Source organism: Monodelphis domestica, chromosome 8 (genome assembly GCF_027887165.1).
Source record: "Monodelphis domestica isolate mMonDom1 chromosome 8, mMonDom1.pri, whole genome shotgun sequence".
NCBI classification, from domain to species: domain Eukaryota; kingdom Metazoa; phylum Chordata; class Mammalia; order Didelphimorphia; family Didelphidae; genus Monodelphis; species Monodelphis domestica.
Window position 1 is genome coordinate 4,129,269 of NC_077234.1, and position 22,214 is coordinate 4,151,482.

At 48.0% G+C, this 22,214-nt stretch overlaps 1 protein-coding gene and 1 long non-coding RNA gene across 5 annotated transcripts in view; one reads left to right on the top strand and one right to left on the bottom strand.

The window, feature by feature from the left end:
• OPA1 (OPA1 mitochondrial dynamin like GTPase) overlaps window positions 1–432 on the bottom strand; it is a 68,038-nt gene extending 67,606 nt beyond the window's left edge. For 3 of the 4 annotated variants that reach the window (XM_056807299.1, XM_056807300.1, XM_056807297.1), the window contains exon 1: window positions 75–387. In XM_056807299.1, the coding sequence (XP_056663277.1) occupies window positions 75–106 (32 nt within the window). In that variant the 5' untranslated portion in view covers window positions 107–387. Of the gene's footprint in view, window positions 1–74 lie in introns of all 4 variants that reach the window. The other variant, XM_056807301.1, reaches the window with a different exon arrangement.
• LOC130455816 (uncharacterized) lies at window positions 267–20,580 on the top strand. Its single transcript, XR_008913971.1, has 2 exons — window positions 267–401; window positions 20,136–20,580. It is a non-coding gene; the product is annotated as an uncharacterized LOC130455816 (long non-coding RNA).
• The last annotated feature ends 1,634 nt before the right edge of the window (window positions 20,581–22,214 follow it).

The window sequence follows — 22,214 nt, forward strand, 5'->3', positions numbered from 1 at the left end:
ATGATCCCCGGCGCTGGGGATCCTCTAGGCCCCCGCGTTCCTTGACGCGCCTCCCCCGTGCTCCCGGCTCTCACCAGGCCCCGGCGGCCCTGCGTGTCCGCCACATCCCGCTTTTCCTTATGGGGCTCCGGCTTCTTCTCCTCCGCGCGCCTCAGCCGGAGCGGCGGCGCCGGCTTAAGTCCAGGCTGAGGAAGGGGCGCGCTGTGACGGCAAGGACATCCAGCGGCGGCCGCTGCTCGGCTAGCGGCCTCCGCTTCCGGGGAGGCCCAGCCGGCTTCCGTAGTGCGTCCGGCGAAGATACCGGCTCCGCGGGCGCCAGGGCCTCACACACAAACGTTCCAGGCGGCCGCCGGGAGGGCGCATGCGCTTTCAGGAAAGCTGTCAACAGAGCCGCTCGGCAGGTACGCATGCGCGTGCGAGTGGGGGCGGGGCACGACAAAACCGGCAGGCGTGCGTGAACTCCAGCAGCCTCTGAGCGCTACTACTGCCGCGCATGCCCCTGTTCGAGCACTCCCTCGGGGAGTGAGGGGCGTGGGCCTGGCCACAGCAACTGCCAGAGAACTATACTGTGTATCTAACTAGAAATAGATCCTGACCTGTATAAGAACGATATAGTTCTACACACTCACATACACAACCACGCACACACGTACGCATAGAACCGCGCTCATGTCCATTCACTACACACACGCACAACAGAGACCCTCGCTCGTGGGCTCACAGGGGCATGGATATACTCGTCCGAGTACGGATACGCATGTGCGCTCAATTCACACGCACCCACAGCACACAGAAACACACATCTCCACAAGCACAATCCATACACAACACACACGTGACCACATAGACACGCACACGCGCAGAAGGGCACCGGCCAAAAGTCCGGTGATGGGACATGGACTATCTGGGCTACTTCAGCCGCCTTCGCGGTCCTCCTTCCCCAGTGTCCCGGCAGACCCCCTCCGCTCCCTCTCGGGCCCCCCTCGGGGGTCAGCTCCTGCTAGACAGCGGGCTGCATGTGGCGGCTGCCCCAGAAGGCTGGGCAGGCACGGGGCAGCCCCCCGCGTACAAGCCTCCAGAAAGGGTTTTGTACGTCTTCTCCGCTCTCTCCGTTACTCCTCAACAGAAAGCAGAGGCACAAAGCCCGGCACCGAAGACGGCCTCAACCGCACCCCCGAGGCTTCCCTCCTTTCTTGACTCGCAGGACTCCTTGCGGGCTTGGCGTGAGGGGCTGCAGGGGCAGAGAAGATGGGGAGGGAGAGAATGGTCGAAGTCTCTGCGTTGCGGAGGAGTGGCCAACCCTCACCGGAATCAGTTCCCTCCGCCAAGGAACGGCCAGATTAAGGACGCAACTCTGTGTCCTGTGCATACCTATATACATGCCTTTATAGCTAAGGCAGCGAGGTGGCAGGCACACTGAAGAGAACTGAAGACCGAGTTCAAATCCCGCCACGGACGCTTGCTAGCTGTGTGGTCCTGGGCAAATCGCCTAATCCCTCTTTGCCTCAGTTTTCTGGTCTCTAAAATGGGAACATAATACCAGCTACTGGGGAAAGATGAAATCATATTTGTAAATTAAGCCCCAGTGCTAGCTATTATTAGATATTCAAAGGACTCATCACAGGGATAGCCTGGAAAACTCTGAGTGGGGAATGGCAGTGTTACAAATGCCTACATGTCCAGGACTGCTTAGGTAAGTGAATCCCAGGCCATAATAATCTAAGATCCAGGGGTTGTTATTTGCCTTCCATGACATGGATTATCTAGGACAGAATTTGAATCCAGTTCTACCTGACCCAAGTCCAGCACTTCCCACTCTTCCAAGCTGCTTCCATGTATCTCTCTCTCTCTACCTCCCTTTGGGGGAGATCTGACGAGGCAGTGGATTGCCTGAACAAAAGAAAAAGATCTCTGGGTTTTAGTGGAGCAGGCTTAACAAGAGTCAGGAGAAAGGCTAATGGGACCTTGGACTGTGCTGAGAGGCAGGCAGACTCACCAAGGCTGGTCCCTTGCTCTCTGGGTGATGCTCGTCTTCAGTTTTGCAGAGGCTGTGGGGTTCCAGGACTCGATGCCCATCACAACACTGCTTAAACATTGGCACTGAAAAGATAGGCCATTGCTTTCAAGGGAACTTTGGGCTCAGTAAAAGACTTTCCATTTCCCAAAAGCAACTCAGCTCACTCTCCTCGTTCTCAACTCTAAGCTCGTCTCATAGTTTCTCAGGTTGTTTTGTGCCAGAAATACAGATTGTCGTAAAGCATGCTGGACTTGTGGCCATCCATTTGGTTCTTCCTGCCTGAAGGAACCAGCCAAATTCATTTGATGGATTGGAGATCTCTTCCAGGAAGCTCTGCCATCTTCTGGGGTTTGATGGGGTCAGAACTATGTCAGTGTAGACACATTATCAACTTTGTGGTGTCGAGCCTCTCTCTAATAAACCAGACTGGTCTTCAGAAAACAGCCTCTGGCGTAGGTATCAGACATTTAAACCATTCATGACTGTTGTTTGGGTCTGGCCACTTAGCCAGTTCTGAATCCTCATAATTGGTCTCGCATCTGCTTCCCATCTTTCCATCCTGTCCACAAGAAGAGAGGGACTAGCGCTCAGAGTTGCTGCCAACATACTTTTTAAAAACGCCCTCCAGCTATCCCAGCACAAGTTGGATGCCCTATTGATACTATAAGGTGACTCCATGTTCCTTGGCTCTCTCTCAAATGCCATTTATGTCACTACCTATTTTGTTATAAATATATTTGTGAGCAAAGGTTTATTGGCTATTTTGATGTCTTGGCAATGAGGCAAATTCAGATGTTCCTAGATTTATTGTGAGCTAGGGCATGAGTTACAATGTGATTGCTGGGAACTCTCCAAGCTTGAAACCATCCCATATTCAGTTACAATCAACTTACATATTATTTTAATATTTCTCCCCAAATCCAGCTCCTACTTTTATTTGTAAATGTAATAAAATTGTGTTGTCATTTTCAGTGTTGTATATTTCTCCTTTGATTTTCAGAATTTCTTTTTTAAAACTTTAGCTGGTTTTATTTTTAATAGGTTGGTTTTCTAGCTTTTTTTTAGTTTCTTGCTCTGTTCATAGATCTATTCTTTCTTTTGATGATGATGATAAAAGTGTTTTGAGACATAAATTTCCCTCTAAGGACTGTCTCATTATTGTCTCATTATTGGCAATTGCTTTGATGAATTTGTTAATTGCTTCTGATTTGGTCTTTAAGTCTTACTTGGTTGTATGAAAATTCAGGTAGTAATGATTTGTTATAGTTGGCAGTGATTAGATAAGATTTCAAAATATAGTAATAACATGCTTAATGGGGAGATGTTTTTATGTCCACAAATAGACGTTTTCTCCCCTTTTTTCTTTTCCAAATTTTCTAAAACCAAAGAAAACAAGCATTTCCATATGCCAAGGAAAAGATTGTACATAAATGAAATCACCAGCCTCTTACAAGTTGAGGTGACATCTCTATATCTACATAATGAATCCCAAACAGAAGTGTCCCAGCCACTCCCCATCCTCCCTGCATTAGAGAAGGTACCATCCAAGAGACAGACATGTTCTTATTAATTACGACTTCCCTGTTTTCACCTTTCAGTTTACCCTTTGGAGGTAACATTCATAATTTCTTCTTCCACCATTAGTTCTGTGGCTCTGTGTATTGTTCTCTTGGTTCTACTCATTTCAGTGTTCATCAGCTTACTTCTTCCCCTTTAAAATATGTGTTTCAGTGCTTTCTTTTGGAACTTGGGAGCAAATCTTGACCTTCATCCTTTCTTCATCTCCAGCCTGCCTTGTTCCCTCCCCACTCTCTCCTTTTGAATCCTTAGCTCCCTTTAAAGCTCAGCTCGAGAGCCATTTTCCACATGAATTTTTAAAAGGGTAATAACAGCTAGCATTGATGGAACACTAAAGGTTTGCAAAACATTTTGTACACTTTATATTCTTTATATCCATTATGATGCCTTTCCTGGGCTCCAAAGGCTGCTGGTACCTCCCTCTTCCCAAGTTAAATTGTTTTTATTCTCGATATAATTACTATATGGATATGTTGTTTCTTTAGATAGAATATATATATATATATATATATATATATATTCTCTGAGGATACAGAGTATTTCATTTTTGCCTTTGTATCCCTAGCTTTTAAGACACAGTACCTGGCACATACGTTAGACTTGTGAACGATGGACTGAGTGACTGATTCACCCATTCTTGAATTGTCAGTAAAGGATGAATTTTAAATGGATGATTCTCTGCATTTGTTTGTGAGACTTTCATGCCCTAACACAGAGTGAACTACTGAGAAATTAATATATTCCTTTCTGATTTCATTCAGAAATCACCAGGAATTTAGCATATCTAACTTTTCTCAAAATCTCTTCAGACCCTTAAGTTCTTTTCTACACATCTTTTTATTAAATTTACTGAAGTCTATATGAAAGGGGAACACTGATTTTCCCCAGTTATCAGTTATCAAATGATAAAGTGCTTTTCAAATCTTAAAGCATTTTAGAAATACAGGTTATTAATTCTATTACTATTGTTTCCTATTGATTGCTCTATGTTTGATTAACATTTTCCTTTAAGAAATCAGATACTATGTCAGTGAATATATCTTAAATTTTGATTTTGTTGTTCAATCATTCAGTCATGTCTGACTCTTCATGACACGCATTTTTTCCTTGGGTTTTTCTTGGCAAAGATATTGGAATGGTTTGCCATTTCCTTCTCCAGCTCATTTTATGGATGAGAAAACGGAGGCAAATGAGATTAAGCAATCTGCCCAGGGCTACCCTAGCTAGTAAGTATCTCAAATCAGATTTGAATTCTGCAAGATAAGGCTCTGATTTCAGGGCTAGCATTCTATCCATTGTGCTACCTAGCTGCCCTTTATATCCCTATTTTTAAGAATTTACCTAAAGCATATTAAATGCTGCTCCACAATCTCATTTTAACTCTGCATGAATCTTAATGTTTCAAATGTGGCTTAAAAACAAAACAAAACACAATATTGTTGAATTTTGCTTTCTGATTCTTTTGGCTCTCTTCCATTGTATAGGTGAGTTATTTCCTTTCATTTCACTGTTATGCTTGTTAATTGTACATTTCCCTTCTTGCCATTATCTTATCCTTTTCCCTCTTTTTCTTTCCAATTCCTTCTTAATGAAGAAGAAGGGGGTATGGGGAAAGGAGTCAGATAAACTCAAGTAATCTACAGGTGAAGTAATCTCTTCCTACTCCTCTGCCCTTCCTTTCATCACCAAACCCAGACCCTGATCTCAGGATTTTCCTTACTTTTCTCTTTCTCTTTTTAATGCACATTTAATCACCCTCCAAAAGTGAAGCTTATTTTGCTTGTCTGCCTGACTCATAGCTTATCTCCCCTCTCTAAATCCTCCCCTCATTCTGGGGGACTTCAGTGTTGACGGTGATACTCCCCAAAGCCAACATCCACAATTTACTCATTTCCCGGGACCTCCTTTTCCACGCAGCCTCAGCTGCACACACATTTGTGGGACAGACACCCACAAAACACCACCTGCTTGTTAAGGAATTTGGAGATTTTGTAATCTTTTCACAATCTCTTGTCGTTCCACCTCTCCCTTTGCCTTGGCACTCCAAACCCTTTTCTTTCCTTTCACCATGATGTGGGACCTCCAGTCCCTTGACCTCTGATTCTTTCCTAGGCCATTTCCCCTGCACTCCCCACTCTCTCCTCTTCTCCCCATCTCGACTCCTTGGTGAACCAGTTCAACTCCGTACCATCTTGGCCAATCAGAGCCTTCCCAGGCCCAACCTTGGAGATCTTCCTGCCATCTGCTGCCTTCGCTCTTATTCATGTTCTGTGGAATGAAGCCAGAGTAAATGACAAAACGGTGTTGACTGAATCAGCTACTACCACCTACTGTATATATCATCTAGGCAGTGAGGCAATTCTTTTACAACTCCTTCACTGACTCACTATCCCCCTCCCCCACCCCCACCCCATCCCAATGGCCCTTACATGCCTTTTCATCTCTCCTCAGAGCTCCCATGGCTCCCCGCTTCCCCTCTCAGCCGAGAGCCTCGTCTCCCATTTTATTGCAAGCAGTCGAGGCCAGGAGAGCTCCTTCTCCCCTAGTCCTCATCTCACATCACCCAGGTGCCTTCTGCTCTCTCTGCTTCATTTGTGTCTCACACGAAGAGGTGGCCCTTCACTCTCTACGTATACAGTGACCCCATTCGATCCTGTCTTCTCCAGCAGCCTGGCCCCTCTGGAAGTCTCAGGCTTCCTCATCGGCAGTCTCCCCCTGCCTCTGGGAGGCTCCCCTACTGCCTCCAAATACACCCATGTCTCTGCTGTCCTCCAGCCTCCTGTGACCAAGTTCTTCACTTCTTCTCTTCTCACCCTTTTCTTAGCTCTCCCTGCAGTCTGGCTCCTGATCTCATCCGTCATCCTTACAGAACCTCTTGACTGCCAAATCAAATGACTTTTCCTTTATCCTCAGCTTCCTTGCCCTCTTTGCAGCCTCGAACCCTGAGCATGGCCCTTTTCTCCTGGATACTCTCTTCTCCCAGGTTGTTGTGACCCTGTTCCCTGCTGGTTCTTCCAGATGCTCAATCCCTTTGGCTAAAGTTTCATCCTAATAGCACTTGCCATCTCTCAGGGTCACTCAAGGCTCCATCTGAGCCTCCATCTCTTCTCCTTCTATACCATTTTGCTCAGCGATTTCATCAACTTCCCAAGATTTGATTCTCATCTCCGCAGATGATTCGTCACATCTAAACCCCTTTATCCCCATTCGCGTGTCTCCAGCTACCCGATGGACATCTCAAGCTGGACATCCTGAAAATCGATGGGTCCGAAACAGAATCTCTCTGCCAAGGCTCTCTCCCCGACCTCCCTGTTGTGATGGAGGCCAGCCCTGCTCTCTAGCCATCCTCCCTCGAGACCGAGGGGTCATCCTCAATTGTTCATCTTCTCTCACAACCTGTGCCGAATCTTGGGTCTTCTCCTTTGTGACGTCTCTTTCACATTTCTAGAGTCAGACATTGCCGCCACTCCGGCACACATTCTCATCACCTCAGAGCCTGGCATACCGTTGTTTTGTTGTTTAGTCATATCATTTGGCATTTTCTTAGTTTAAACCCTCACCTTTTGCTTAGAATCAATACTGTGTGTTGGTTCTAAGGCAGAAGAGTGGGAAGGACTAGGCAATGGGCATCAAGTGATTTGCCCAGGGTCACACAGCTAGGAGGCCAGACTTAAACTTAAGACCTCCCATCTCTGGACCTGACTCTCAATCCACTGAGCCACCCAGTGCCCCAATTTGGCATTTTCTTGGCAAAGATACTAGAATTGTTTGAAACTCAGGCAAATATAGCTCAGTGACTTGCCCAGGGTCACCCAGCCAGTAAGTGCCAGAGAGCAAATTTGAACTGAGATCCTCCTGACTCCAGGGCTGGCACTCAATAGAGTGCCACTGGGCCACCTAAGTTGCCCTGGCACATAGTAGGTGCTAAATAGCTCTTTATTGACTTATTGACTGAGTTATTGCAATGGCCTTCTTGTTGGTCTCTCTGCCTCTCTGTCTCCACTGCAAAAAATGATTTTCCTAAAGCATAGGTCTAATTTTGTGGCCCATCCTGTCTATGTGGTCAACTCCAGTGCTGCCTTCTTGTAGCCAGGATCCAATCCAAACCCTCTGGCTTTCTAAGCCCCTCCCAACCTGGCCCCTTCCCACCTTTCCAGTCTTCTGGAAAGCCTTCACTCCTCTCCACAGATGCTGCTATCCAAGGTCTCTGGCTTCCTTGGCATTTCTCACAATCTTCCAGCTCTGAGCATGTCCACTAGCCATCCCCATTCCTAGAGCTGTCCCTGCTTTCTGCGTTCCTTCCCAGCCCCAAGTTGACCCTCTCCAGGTCCTCTTAAAGCTATTGCCTCCCTGCAGAGATCTCTCCAATTTCTCCTGTATATACCTTGTTGATTCAGAGCTGTTTGTATGTTCTCTCCGCACTCCTCCCCATTCCAAAAGATTGCAAAATCTTGGAGGTCAGGGCCATCGTTTGCTTTCCAATGTCTCCCCAGAACATAGTAGGAGCTTAATAAATGCTCATTGACTTTGTGGCTCTTTAATAATGACAGTGACCTTTCTGGAGAGAAAGACAGACAGACAGACAGGCAAAGCCAAAGAGCTAGAGACAGAAACAGAGACACAGACAGAGACAGTCAGAGAGAGACAGAGATAGGCAGAGACATAGAAACAGACACAAAGAGAGATATGGAGAGACAGAGACATAAAAGAAATAAAGGAGGGGAGAGTCATAGAGACAGAGACAGAGAGAGCATCTGTTAAGCCACAAGAGGGTGCACTTGTATCATTGCCTCAGAGATTCTACTCTTGGAAACTGCATTATTCTTGACGTGCATTTTGATGTAGATCCTGAAATGATGAGCAACATGGTTCCAGCCTGTTTGAATGGCAAAGATGTGAGTCAGAGAGAGGAGCTGGATGTGTAAGGGGGCTGGTGCCCACAATGGACCAGGCTCTACTCCTCTGATTTCTCTTGACCGAGAATCTCCAGATTTGACGTCAATGGAAGGAGCAGCTGTCCAATGTTGCTCTTTTACCTTTACTTACTCACTTTGCTAAGAAAACAGATGCCGGCCAAGCTAGAAATGGACCTCATCTCTTGCTGCTCTTGGATCTGTTGTGACCTTTCCAATCTTAGAGCATCTCTCTATGTGACTGCCCAAGAAGCGTCGTGTCCAGCGCTAAGAAGACATCGGCCCCGCTGAATGCCACCCTGGTCAGGCTCCTCCTGGAACATTGTGTTCTGTTCTGGACACCACATTTCCGGAAAGGCATTGATAAGATGGAGAGTGTCCAGAAGAGAGTGCTCAGGATGGAGGAGGACTCTGAGTTGCTGGCCAACGAGGATCGGTGAGGGGACCTGGTGATGTTAATCTGGAGTAGAGAAGACTCCGAGAACCTGAGAGCTGAATTCGAGGGACTGTCTCACACAAGGACCATTAGTCCTATTCTTCTTGGCCCGAGAGAGCTGACCTGGAAGCAGGAGATGAGCATTACAAATGGGTAAACTGGAGCTTGCTAGCAGGAAAAACTTCAGAATAATGAAAGGCTTCCAGCAATGGAACGAGTAAATCAAGACTGTGGTGGCTCCTTCTCATTAGTGGCCTCCCACTGCTAGGATGTGCTCCCTTCTACCACACAGAATGAGCCAAATGGAGGTCGTAGCTGTAGCTAACATTTATGTACTTAAAAATTTGTGCAGCACTTCAAAATGATTCCGTTGGGTTTTTACAGCAAGCTTGGGAGGTATTTTGTCCTATTTTGTCCCCATTTTACAAATGAAGAGGATGAGACAGACTCAGCTTAAATGACTTGCCAGAGTCATTTATGGAGTCTTCTGGACTCTGGGACCTGTATTCTAGGCACTGTACTGCCTGGCTGTTCCATTCAACAACAGGACAAATGGGCTCAGTTCCAAAGAAAAGAAACGACCATGTGTGGTCCCTCCAAAATGGCTTAAACACTCAAGGTTGGTGGTTATCCCCCCTTCTTATACTTATCCGATGGGCCAGAGGCAACCCCCTCACTGGAAGCCCTAGTGCTGGTGACCTGGAGCAGTCCCTGCTCTGTTACTCAGGCAGACAGTCCGATATTATGCTCATTGATAGGAGGAAGCCTGACCATTTGATAGCTCAGGAAGGGCCCCCAAGGTCTCGGTTCATCAGTCCATTGCATTCCCGTTGCATCTCAAGGAAAAGTGCTAAATATAGACATGTTTATGGGCTGAAGAGTCTCAGGAATTTCTCTGCACAAAAGAAGGAGTGAAAAAAGCCATCTAATGTACAGCCATGAATCACGTGTCGGGCAGGTCGTTTATCCCTCCACAGAGTGGTGACTACCAAGCCCAAGAGAATCGGAGTACTCATTGCAGAATGGTCAGAACAGAATTCAGTGACTTCATTTATCATCCCTTGTTCCATCTGCTGTACTCGGCGTCATGCTTCAGGGGGACAAAAACACTTTTTACACGACTAATTAGCCATGTTACTCTCCACCTCCATGAGCATTGCTTCTTCGATCAGCTGAGCTGCTTAATCTGTCCACGTCCTCTTTCCAGTTCAGATTCTCCCCTGGGAGCCAGCCTGCTCCTGCTCCTGCTTAGTTCCTCTTTTTCTGTCCTACCCCTTGGGTGCTAGGGAAAAAGGAGACATAGGCTGGCATTGCTGTAGCCCTGTTGAGGCCAAAGGAAGGAAAGAAAGAAAGACACAAGAGAGGGAAAGGTAAGCAGGGGCTCAGATACCAGTGTGGCCAGTTGAGTCCATGCTCCACATGGGGTGTTGTAAGATCACATCTTGTCATTCTGAGGCCTGCACTGAAGAGGGGCCCCAGCCAAAAGTGGCCTCCTCCACCAGGTGTGGCATCCCATGTCGTTATTAGTTTCTCTAGCTCAGCAGCATGTTAGAAAACTCCAAGCCTGACCCCTGAACTTACACATGGTCCACTGGAAGCAGAGAACATCTATGTTGCTCTGTTGGGGAGAGAAGGGCCCCGTTGTAAGCCACACGCATGGGAACCATCCCCTGGGAAGTTGTAGCTGATCCCAGGCCAGGTAGAACTTTGATGAGATGACCTCTGAAGGGGCTTCCAGCTGAGATCAGAGTCTCTGACAGAGCAGAAATTCGGAAGTTGTTTCTTTTTATTAACAATACATTTCTAATGTTATCAGCCCAATATCATTTTCACAGAACCTTGGAGCTTGTTATGAGCAGCACGAGGTTTCAGCAAACAGGAGCTTCTTCAGGGTCAGTATTGTATTATAAGGTGAGGATAATTGCAACTGAGGGGTTAAGACTTTCATTACAGAGAAGGGGAAAGAATGGATAACTTCCCTTCACAAAGAGGGGTACAGGGGAGACAGCTGATGTTTAGGGTTGGCTCAGAGAAAGGAGAGGGGGTTTGAAGATTTTCCCCCTTCTACCTTCTCTCCTTAACTCAAGCTGCTCTCCCAAATTAGCTCTTGTCCCTCTTGTCCCTCCTCCACTACTCGAGACCAAAGGGTCTCCCCTTGATCTGTTCACTCACACTCATCTTGGGGAACAGATAACTTTTAATGTCAACTCAATTAGGTAATACAAAAGGAATAACAGGCAGGGAAGAATGGTAAAGGAATGTAGGAAAACGGGGTCCCTGTCTCTATCTAAACCCTTTTCCTCCCTCCTCGCATTGGGGGAACTCAGGCTTTGGTAGCCTGAGTCCCCTGAGAGAAAGTCAGGTTGACACACCCTGGGTTTGGCCCCTTGGCCACAGTTCAGACTCAGGGCAACAGGAGCCAAAGTAAAGTCTGACAGAGATTTAAAATAGCTTTCTCAGGCTTCCTCTTCCATAGTCTTTTCAATTGGGAAATGTTGGGGGGAAGGATTTTCAGTCACCAACAGGAAAGGTGGGTAACCCTCAGGAGAAAGTCTTTTCCCACCTTCTTTCTTTGGCTTCTCAAGACTGAGAGACCAACTCCTCTACCAGCCAGAGTCTTCCCCTCCTCAAGATTCCAAACTCCTCGGGCCCCTCCCCCATCGAGGTGATCAGTTTCACACTCTTCAGCCTGGCACTTTTCTTATGTGCGAGCCTCTGTCACAGGATCCACCCTTGATCTGGGACAAAGAGGCACCAGACTGCCTGGCTGATGCACTGGACCCCTTGGGCTCTGGTGGGGAACATGTCTGGGGAGCACAGGCCCTTTCCTGGGCGGAGCCATGACTGCTGTGGTTTCTTCCAAGGAATCTTGCATCAGCTTAAGGCAGGTTTGGGTGATACCTTGTTGGCTGAAAACCTCTCAGGTGCCTGCTGGCTCAGCCAAATGGAATGCTTTAAGTGAAGTGCTCATCCCTGGTGAGCCTCAGCGCCATGGGGGCTTTCGGGCGGCCAAATGATCATCAAGGTCTGGCCTGCCTCGGAATAGGCTCTGCCTAAAGCTCTATCTGGGATGTTCCATCATCTGAGTAAAAGGGCTGAAAGGACTCTCAGCTATCTTCTTGTCCACCCCCTTCATTGTAAAGATCACAGAGGAGAGTGGGAGTAGCCCTCTGCAGACTTCTGGTCTAAGCCACATGGAAAGGAACCCGAGGGATCCCAAAGAGATGAAGGGCACACAAGTTGTAAGGGCCACGAAAGCTTTTTTGGTTCCAAATGAATGCCCGGCCACTTCCGCTCTCTGCCGTGCCCTCGACAATAAAATGAGCAAGCAGAAGAAGGAGTGGAGTCCCTTCCAAGACCTTAAGATGTTCTGTAAATATCTGAGCAACCTAGCACCAAATAGACCAACTAACAGCCTACATACAAACCCACCATACCCCGGCTGGCTATATCTTCTTCCCAGCGGCACTGCCCCTCTGTGACTGCAGGATTCTTTTTTTTATTCTTTAAAACTTCAGTTGTTCAGCTGTGTGGCCCCATCTTTGCCAGCATTCAGCCCAGCCTGTACACTGACCCTCTCTGTACTTGTAAGGGAGCCATCATGATGCAGGATGGGAGAATAAACTGAGAACACTGGGGCCTGGGCCCATCTTGTCACTTTGACTGACTGTCATTGAATAAGGCCAGACTTTAGAGGGGGATCAGGTATGATTTTTCTGTTAAAGAAGGGCATAACTCTTGATGATGTGGATCTGGAGCAAAGGAGAAGAAATTCCTCCAAGAAACAGCAGGGGGGAAATCAAAGCTAGAACGAGAGAGGCCAAAATATTTGGTGCTGAGCAGAGTTTTGCGTTTTCTGAGACTGAGAAAATCAATGTGGAGTCTACGGAAGTCAGAAGTCCCCTGGCACTCTTTGATGCCGAGGAACAAAGTCGTGGCATCCTTATGAGTCAGAAGAAGGGGCACCCGTGTAAGCTCATGGACAGGATGGTGTTGGGATGCTCACAATTCCAGTCCTACACTTGCTCCTGAGATCCAAGGGAAGAGAGTGTGCCTAAATGGGGTCTTGAGCAGCCTTCCCATGGAATCATTCTAGGCAGAGGGTTGGGGGTAGAGTGAAGAAGCGTTTTTAAAAAAGCCGAAGGAAAACCCTTGAAAGATAAGGGAAGACAGGCTCCCGCTCGCACCTACTTGCTAAGCCTTCCAAGGGCAAAGACCTGATCCCTGGCCTTGTGGTGGTCCTTGTGTGGCTGGCAGGGAGGAATGGCAGGTTTATTTACTTTGATGCCTTTGGAAAAGCCAGAGTGAACTCACCTCACCCTAGATTGCCCAAGTAAACCTCTGTGAATCATCGCTGTCCAAATAAACAGCAGCTTGTAGCTTGAAACCACAGCCAAAGGGAGACCTTTGAAATTCTGGCTTTTATAAATCACTGAACAACAGGCCTGGGCCCTGAAGAAAGTCTGTTAGCTTACAAGATACCACGCTGGGCTTAAAGAAAAGTGTTAATTATAACTAAAACTATTATATCATGGGGGCAAAGGAGAGGTTCAGGGAAGATACCCTGGGAAAATTGGAGAAGGAAGAGAACATATTCACCTGGTGGGATGATGGAAGACTATGCTTAGGAATATATCATAAATTAATAAATAAGAGAAGGATCTGAAAGGCAGAGGAGGAGGGGATGAATTCCAGGCAGAGAGGAGAAAGGGATGAATTCCAGGAATAAAAGATAGTGCATACAAATGCCAAGAGGTGGGAAATGGCTTGTCACAATTGAGAAAGGTCTAGTAGCTTAATATCTAAGGATTTAAAACTAAGGAATTGTAGAACACATAAAAGCAAGGGAAACACCACTCTTGCTCCATCCCCCTTTCCATCTGGAGAGTTAACCAGCCAAAAAATCAACAAGTATTTATTAAATGTTTGCTTTTTGCCAGGCAGAGTGCTCGGTGCTGGGGATATGAAGATAGGAATGGACCAGTATTTGCTTTCTTTATTGGGAGGAATAAGATCTCTCTCTCTCTCTCTCTCTCTCTCTCTCTCTCTCTCTCTCTCTCTCTCTCTCTCTCTCTCTCTCTCTCTCTCTCTCTCTCTCCCTCCTTCTCTCCCTCCCTCCCTCCCTCTCTTTCTCTCCCTCCCTCTCTCTCTCCCTCCCTCCCTCCCCCCTCTCTCTCCCCCTCCCTCCCTCCCTCCTTCCCTCCCTCCCTCCCTCCCCCCTCTCTCTCCCCCTCCCTCCCTCCCTCCTTCCCTCCCTCCCTCCGTCCCTCCCTCCCTCCCTCCCTCCTTCCTCCCTAGACCATGTGGCTTTGGAGCCTGCTCACCACTTTCCTTGTCTCTTATTCTAGCCCTGGAGTATCTGCCATATGAGTTCTAGAGATAGAGACCCTCCTCCCTGACACTGAGGACCTGGAGCCATTGCATTTGAGGAAGGACATTGCGGGAGAAAGAGATCTGGCTGTTAGAGGGTCTCCTAAAGAAACCTGAGATGGTTAGCCTGGAGAAGAGAAACGTGATACGTCTTTATAAGGAGCTAAAGGGCTGACTGCCTTTGGGAGAAGGGATGATTTTTGCTCTGCCTGGCTTCAAAGGGTACAGCCAAGAGCAGGAAGCTGCAGCAGAGTGTCTTTGGACTCCATGCCAAAACCAGCTTCCTGCTCAGAGGTGATGGAGTTACCAAATGCCCTGCAAACACTATCTCATTGGATTCTCACAAGTGTGTAAAGCAGGTGTTATAGGTGGGATACTTTCTGTCCTGGCCCCACTGTGTGATAGCCATACGGTGGACATTTCCCCCCTCCCCAGGTTCTCTAGTCTTCTTAAGAGGTTCTGGGTGTCTAGGCTCTGCCAGAGGCTCCAGCTCTACTGTTGATGGACTTCCCTGCACCTGACCCCTACTTACCCGTTTAACAGTTGGATTAGCTTTTGCAAAGGAATATTTACTAGAAAAGGGATAACAAATAAATGAGCAGCTCAGCTCAAACTCTATAGAGCTCAGTCCTGAAGTCCATGTCTAGTCTCCCTCCAATCTCCAGTCTCAGGTACTTTGACTTCTCGGGGTTTCCCTGAAGAGCTGACTGACTGCAACAACTGGCCATATGGGTCGAATTCTCAGGTCCAGGGCATATCGCTGATGACGCCTAAAGGACATACAACAAAGAACAATGACAAGAGCAAAAGCAAATATTCCAGACCTGTTTCTCACAGTCTCTGGGGAAAAAAGGGGAGAAGGTATCTCCCTTCCTGGTTCGGTTCATGGCACCCAAGCTCTGGGGGTAATTGTGTTCTCCATCCTCTGGACAGAGCAGAAAAGAGAAGGACTCCATTAATTTGGCTTATTTTAAAGACCTGGATTGTTCTGGTCATATAGTCAATCAAAGGGGACTACCTTTATTGTGATAAGGGATACAGGGTGCCTCTGTGCTAGGCAATCTGGGTGTATTCATGATGAATCCTCCACGTGCCTTTATATTGGGCAATCTGGGTGCACCTTGGCCAAGTCCCCCATGTGTCTCCATGTTTGGAAATTTGGGTGTGGCCATGACAAATGCTTGGTGTGCTGCCATGTTGGGCAATCTGGGTTTGTTCCAAGCTCCATTATGATGATTCCCATTTGATCGATGCAGCTCTGGTCACAGCAGCTTGTGTGGGAAGTGAGCTTTGAAGCCATTTCCTCTTGACCTCAAGTCTTACTCTTTTTTCCTGTATTGCCATGGAGGTGGTAGCCTCTTTCCCACTTGAGGTCTTTAGGTAACAACAACTGTGTGGCCATTTCAGGTCTGGGAGAAGGAATTTTTACTGAGAATTGGGTTTGAATAAATGGCTTAAGAGAGCACACTTCCCCTTATTTCCAAGAGTTTTTACCTACAAAGACAAAATCCAGAAGAGATAAATGTAAAGTTTTATGCTTGGATTAAAAAATCAACTTCCCTAATACATGATCCATTGGTGCAGATCACTCAGTCAGTCAGCAAACATCTAGTAAGAGTCTAATTTATGACCATCACTGTGCTAAGAGCTGGGGAGTAATATTGTACCATGATCAACTGTGAAAGTCCTAGCTGGTCTCTGCAATACAACGGCCTGGGGAAATTCTGGGGGACTTATGACAAAGCCCACCTCCAGAGAAAGAGCCGTTGGAGTCAGATGCACATCAAAGCAGACTCTTTTCACATTAGTTTATTTTTGGTTTTATTTGTGGGTTTCGGTTTTGTAAGAGGGTTCTGTTACAACAATGACCACGTATGTTTTGCATGATAGCACATGTATGTCCCAGGTCAAGTTGCTTACTGTCTCTGAGAGCTGGGAGGGAAGGGAAGGAGAGAGACAGTTTGGATCTTATAATTCCAGAAAACATGTTGAAAATTGTTATTGCACATAACTGGGAAGATAAAATAGCTTTGGAAAAAACACGGGGCAGCGAGAACGAAGAAGGACAAAGACAGGGTCTGCCCTTGAGGAACTCCCAGGCTAATGGGGAAGGCAACATGCCAACAACTCTACAAACAAGGGAAAGGTGCTGCCCAGCGGACATGATCTCAGAGGGAAGGTGCTAGGATTGAGGAGGACTGGGAAAGGCTTCTTGTAGAAACTTGGAGGAAGCCGGGGGGCTGCCGGAGAGGCAGAGTTTCGGGCATGGGGGACGTACCAGGGGAAATGCCAGGAGCCAGAATAGGAAGGTCAGGTGCCAGGAGTAGAACGGAGAAAGGAGCTTTCGGATGGCATATTGCTTGGAGGGCTCGAAGGGGCAGGAAGCCCGGGAGCCAGGCTGGGGGTTTTAGGGTGGACCCCGGAGACCACGGAAAGCCCCCGGAGTTTATCAAACAGAAGGGCAACATGCTCAGTCCTGGGTTTGAGGAAGATACCTTTGGCCGCTGGAGAGGGGGGAGGTGGCAGGCAGGGGGGCTCCGCCAGCATCTATTGCAAAGTCCAGGGGTGAGGTGAGGGCCTGGACCCCACGGCTGCAGTACCAGCAGAGAGACGGAGTAAGGATGGAACATTCCTTTATAGAGCACCTACTGCGCGCCCGTCACTGTGCTAAGTATTTTATTTTAAATGTTCTCTCATTTTATCATCTCCCATTATTGTATGCGAAAATGATCTCATTTGGAAATAGCCTAGAGACGGAGCAGGAAATAGTAAAAACGAACTGGGTAGCTCTTGTTCTACTCACTGGAAGGAACAGCAGAGACCCCTTCGTTTTAGAGAGAAGGAAGTGAGGCAAGGCGTTCAAGTGACTTGCCCAAGGTCCTACAGACAGCAAGGAATGTGAATGCAGGCCCTCGGTTTGGAGCCAGGGGTCTTTCCCCTTGACATGGCAGTGCCCTTTGAAGTTGCTTCCCCATTTCTCGCCCACCTCCCACCCTCCGACATCCCCAGTAGAAGGGTGGGTGCTTGTGGGCATTCTGGGTTACGATCGTCGCCCGGATGACTTTTTCATTTCTGAGGGTGCCCTCGTCTCCTCTCAGGGTTCAGACTAACACGCCCATCTGGGCTCTGCAGACAAAGCTGGGTCCTCCCAGTGTCTTGACGTGAGCTTTGGCGCACGAAGAGTGATCTTGAGGAGGAGGGTCCGTCCTTGCAGGCCCGCTTCAGGAATTCAGGAAAGTGGAGCCGAGGGGGACCAGGAGGGAGTTCCCCAGATCGTCCTTCTAGGGAGGACCACCAGGAAGAGATGGAAGCCAGAAGGGGCAGCCTCGGAGGGCCTCGTCTGGGCAGCGCACGCTGGGACGACGGCCACACGCATCTTCGGGTCCCCCTAAGCGGGCCAGGCGGGCCTCCGTGTTGGAGGGCTGACCCCGGGGAGTCTCCCCCTTCAAGCCTTCGTCGCCGCATTCTTAGGCGCGTTTGTTTTAAGTCTCTTTTCTGGCGGGGAGTGAAGAGCAGCTTCGCCGAGCATCTTTCTAGTCCCCCGGGGAGAGCCGGGCCAGAAGCCCCCAAGGAAGGGTTAAGCGACTCTCCCCCAGCCCCTACCCTTGGCCGCTCTGGGATGGGGGAGAAATGAGCCTGACCCCTCTTTTCAGAGGGCGGACTTTCCTCAGAACTCAATCTAGTCTGGTCTGCCTGAGCCCAGAGCTACGGACTCTTTAGTGTGCGGTTCCCACCTGCGGTCTATTGGATTTATTTTTAAATGCCTAACTCTTTAGTTAAAAAAAAAATTCAATAACTCTTTATGGGGTAGGCAGGTGGCACAATGGTTAGTGTTGGCCCTGGATTTGGAAGGACTTGAGTTCAAATCCACTTTCAAGTACTGGGTGGCCCTGGGCAAGTCACTTCACTCTGGGTGCCTCAGTTTCCTCATCTGTAAAATAGAGATACCTTCCAGTATCTCTGCCAAGAACACCCAGAAAGGGCTCATAGTTTGGACACCACTGAAAACCACTGACCAATAACTCTTTCCATTGCTTTCCTTCGGCTCTTGGCTCTTATCATACGCATAACCTTCTTGGGGTCCAGAAGCTTCAACAGATTCACAGAGGGCTGGGGGGTCGGTGCCTCAGTGGAGGAAGATGAGCGCCAGGCCCGCTCAGTACGTTCCAGAGCCCCGCAGCCCCCATCGAGGCCCGAGGGCGAGCTACGAGCCAGGCCCCCGAAGAGCAGTGATCTTGACCTGGCCGATCCTGGCCTGAGAGCTTTGTCCGTGCGGCCCTTGCGAGAAGCCGGGTAGGGGCTCATTAGTCTGGTGAAGCTCCCTGGCATACCCCAAGTGGCAGGCAGTTCCCTCGTCCGCCATCGGGCCTTGGGGGGCCAACAGCACCACATAACCAGGCAGTCTGGGGCTCACTCACCCCAACAGTACCCTGTGCTTCTCTGACGTTCCTAGCAGGGGTCTCGAAGCACTTTCCAAAGCCCCGCCTGGGGGGAATGAGGAGCTGAGGAAGTGGGAGCTAACCTTCCCTGAGCCCACAACGCTGAAGCCTGGCAGCTTTCCCGCCTTGGCTGGCTCCGCTCCAGTTTGGGGACGCAGGACCTCGGCCTCTCCGCGCCACTCGGCTTCTCCCGTCGGCAAACGGCCATTAGGATATGGTTTCCGCCCGCCCGCTCCACAGAGAAGTCTCAAGGCGTCGTGGTGGGACCCGAAATGCTGGCTGCCCCCACCGTCCCGCTTCTCCTCTGGGGGCCGACCTGGGGCTGAGCCTCTCCTCCTGGAATAGTCCTCTCTAGGGAAAGCCGTCCGCAGAAGCTCCCCCTCGCTGGCCTCATTTAGACGGGAGGCCCTCTCTCCTGGGCCCTCGGCTTCTCCCATTCCCAAATTCCCATCAGCCCCAGAGGGCAGGATCCATCCCGCATTTCCTCAAAGGGCTCCGGCGTGCACCCTGACATCCCGCGAGGCCTTCAGGGAGTCTCTTCTCCAAGAACCTCAGTTTCCTCTTTCATAAGAGGAAGAGGTGAACTCTCACTCTCACATGGAGCACCTGGCTGAGGCGGTGCCGATTCTTGAAGGGCCTAATCACGGGACAGTCCTCGGGCAGCTTCCCCTGGCTTCATCTCTCTGCCTCCATGCCTTTTACTAGCTGGATTCTCTGGACCCTCCTCTCGGCTTCCTTGGCTGCCTTCAAGGCTCAGCTCAATGGCTACCTTCTTCAGGTCCCTGCTTGGTCCTCCTCACTGCGGGTGCCTTCCCTCTGGGACCACCTTCCATCTCCCTCTGCATCTATCATGGAGATGTAGCAATGGCTGCTCCCCCAGGTAGCGAGGGCAAGAGAGGCAGGATAGGCAGCTCCAGCCTCTCCCAGGGAGATTTTATTACCTGCCAGGAGGTTGGCCACTCTGCCCTCTTCAGAGAGCTGGGGGGCTGGGCACAGATTAATCTATCTATCTGCTCCCTTAAAGGTTATTAATCCGGTAGAGTTCACGCTAAACTTCTCACCCATGTTTCTTAATGGGAGAAGCAGGGCGGCAAGTTTTCTGTGTGAGGCTCGACCTCTTTCCCACCAAATCCCAGTTCCAAGCAAATGGCAAATAACAAAGAAACCTCTTTGTCCAAGTCTATACAATACAAAATTCAAGGAAGTATACAGAGCAGAATAAATACTAGATGACACAAAGTGAAGTTCTCCATTGTAAGAGGGAGAGGAGGAGGAGGACAGGGACAGGGGAGGAAGAGGCAGAGAGATGGCCTGAAAACTGGGGGTGGGGACCTGACAGAGACTGCCCACTCCTCTAATGTCATCTTCTTCTTTTCCTTTAGCAATGTAACATGGAGTTAGCATCCACCATCTTCTCTCCTGAAGTGACTGTGGAGTCTAAAGAGACTGGAGATTTGAAGAGCTCCCCTCTCTCCTGCTCTCCTCAGCTGTGCCCACTCTTCTCATGAAGTCATCTCCACCAGTGAGAACGTCCCATACCGGTGGGTCTGGTTCAGTATGCATGTAACATCCCATTCAGGTTGTGTTGGGCAGTTTCCAGAGGGAGAATCTCATGATGCTTACTTGTATGGACACATGACTCCAGAGATTGCTAAGAGCAGACTTCCTGGGTGAAATCATTCTCTTCTTGGTTGAGCTGAGATTTTATCTTGTTCTTGAGTCAGCAGCCCTTTTATTCTTGTGCATTCTATCATCTCCACTCATCTAAAGAACTTCTCCTGGATTTTCATCCTATTGTTTTCTTTGATAAACAAATATTATTCACGACTGCCTTTTGTATAATAAGTGTTAGGTGGGAGACAACTAAGCTGGTTGAGAGTTCTCTAATGCCTCTGTTCTCCTTGGAATGATCAGGGAAGGTAGCTTTTAGTCTGAACTCCATAGAAAGGTGTTTTATTTCTAGGCCATGAAATCGGATCTAAGTAGCTCGATATAAATCCAATCCAGTCAACCCTCCGGAGACAGAAGACTGAAGGAGTCAGTGTCCAGCCATAGCCCTCCTCCTTTTCCATAAAGGTAAAGTCATAGTCTCCTTTGGAGACATGGAGTTGGGAATTCTAGATCTAATCGATCTAAAGCCATCTCCACAATGTGGGTCTTGCTGGGGTCCTCTGCCTCGGTTGAAACTTGTAGAGGCTCCCTTGTGGTTTGCATGTTGCCTCCCCCATTAGAATGGAATTTCCTTTGGGGATGGATATTTCTGACTTTTTATATATTCTCAGTGTTTAGCACAGTGCCTGGAACATAGTAGATGCTCAATAAATGTTTGCTTACTGACACTGTGGGGTAGTAGAATGAACACTGTACTGGATAACAGGAGTCCTAAGTTCAAGCCTTCAGTGGTTTCCTGCTTCCTTTCTCTATGATCTTCTACATACCACTTTCCTTCTATGGTCTCAGTTATCCTTTTTTAAAAAAAACTTAAATTTATTTGTTTTCACATTAAAATACCATGTTAACTCCTTCACTTCTCCTCTTCCCACATTAGAGAAGACATCATTTGACAAAAAGATATATGAATATATAAAACTATGTCTAACTCATTTCTGTTTCTCAGTTCTTTCTCTGGAGGTGGACATACACTCTTCAAACACTATTTCTATTGATGTACATAATGTTCTTTTTGTTCTGTTCATTTCACTCTTCATTACTTTATGTACATCTTTACATGTTTTTCCAAAATGATTTTCTTTGTTAGATGAAGGGGGTGGGCTGACTTCTAGACTTCTTTCCAACACCTTCTGTCATCCCATGTGGGACCCAGTTGCCTGTGATGAATGCCACCTATGTACAAGCTAATGTGCTGCTCCAGTGACTAGTGGTAATGTTGAGAGAGGCCATGGAGTGAGTGATTTGTGAAGAGGAATGTGGGATCAGAGACTGAGAAGTAAAGGTGCATTGAAATTTTTTTTATCCAATCCCTCACTCTGTGGAGTAGGAACCTGAGGTTTAGGGTGATGGAGAGATGACTCTCGCTCTTTTATATGTCTGTCAGATATCTTTTATCTTGAATATTAGACCTTTATGTAGAATATTTAATGCAAATATTTTTTCTCACTCAACAATTTGTCTTACAGCTACTTTGATTTTGTTTGTGGAAAGGCTTTTAATTAGAAAGTTGAATTTGTGTATTTTCTCTAACATAATTGTTATTTTGCGGGACTCACACTCCTTAGATGGAGAAATGAGGGTTGAAGGCAGTGAGGAAAGGGTTGGTGAAAATGGCTTCCCTCACTACTCCCTCACAGAGTCCCTAAATTACTTGAGGGAGACAAAATGGAGATCTCCCCTCCATGAAGACTTGCCCCTTGATGGCCCTGATGGCCCTCAAGGATGGTGGGAAAAGTCTTCTCTACAAGATGAGGTATGTGGGACCTTAATATAGATATATGTTGCTTTGG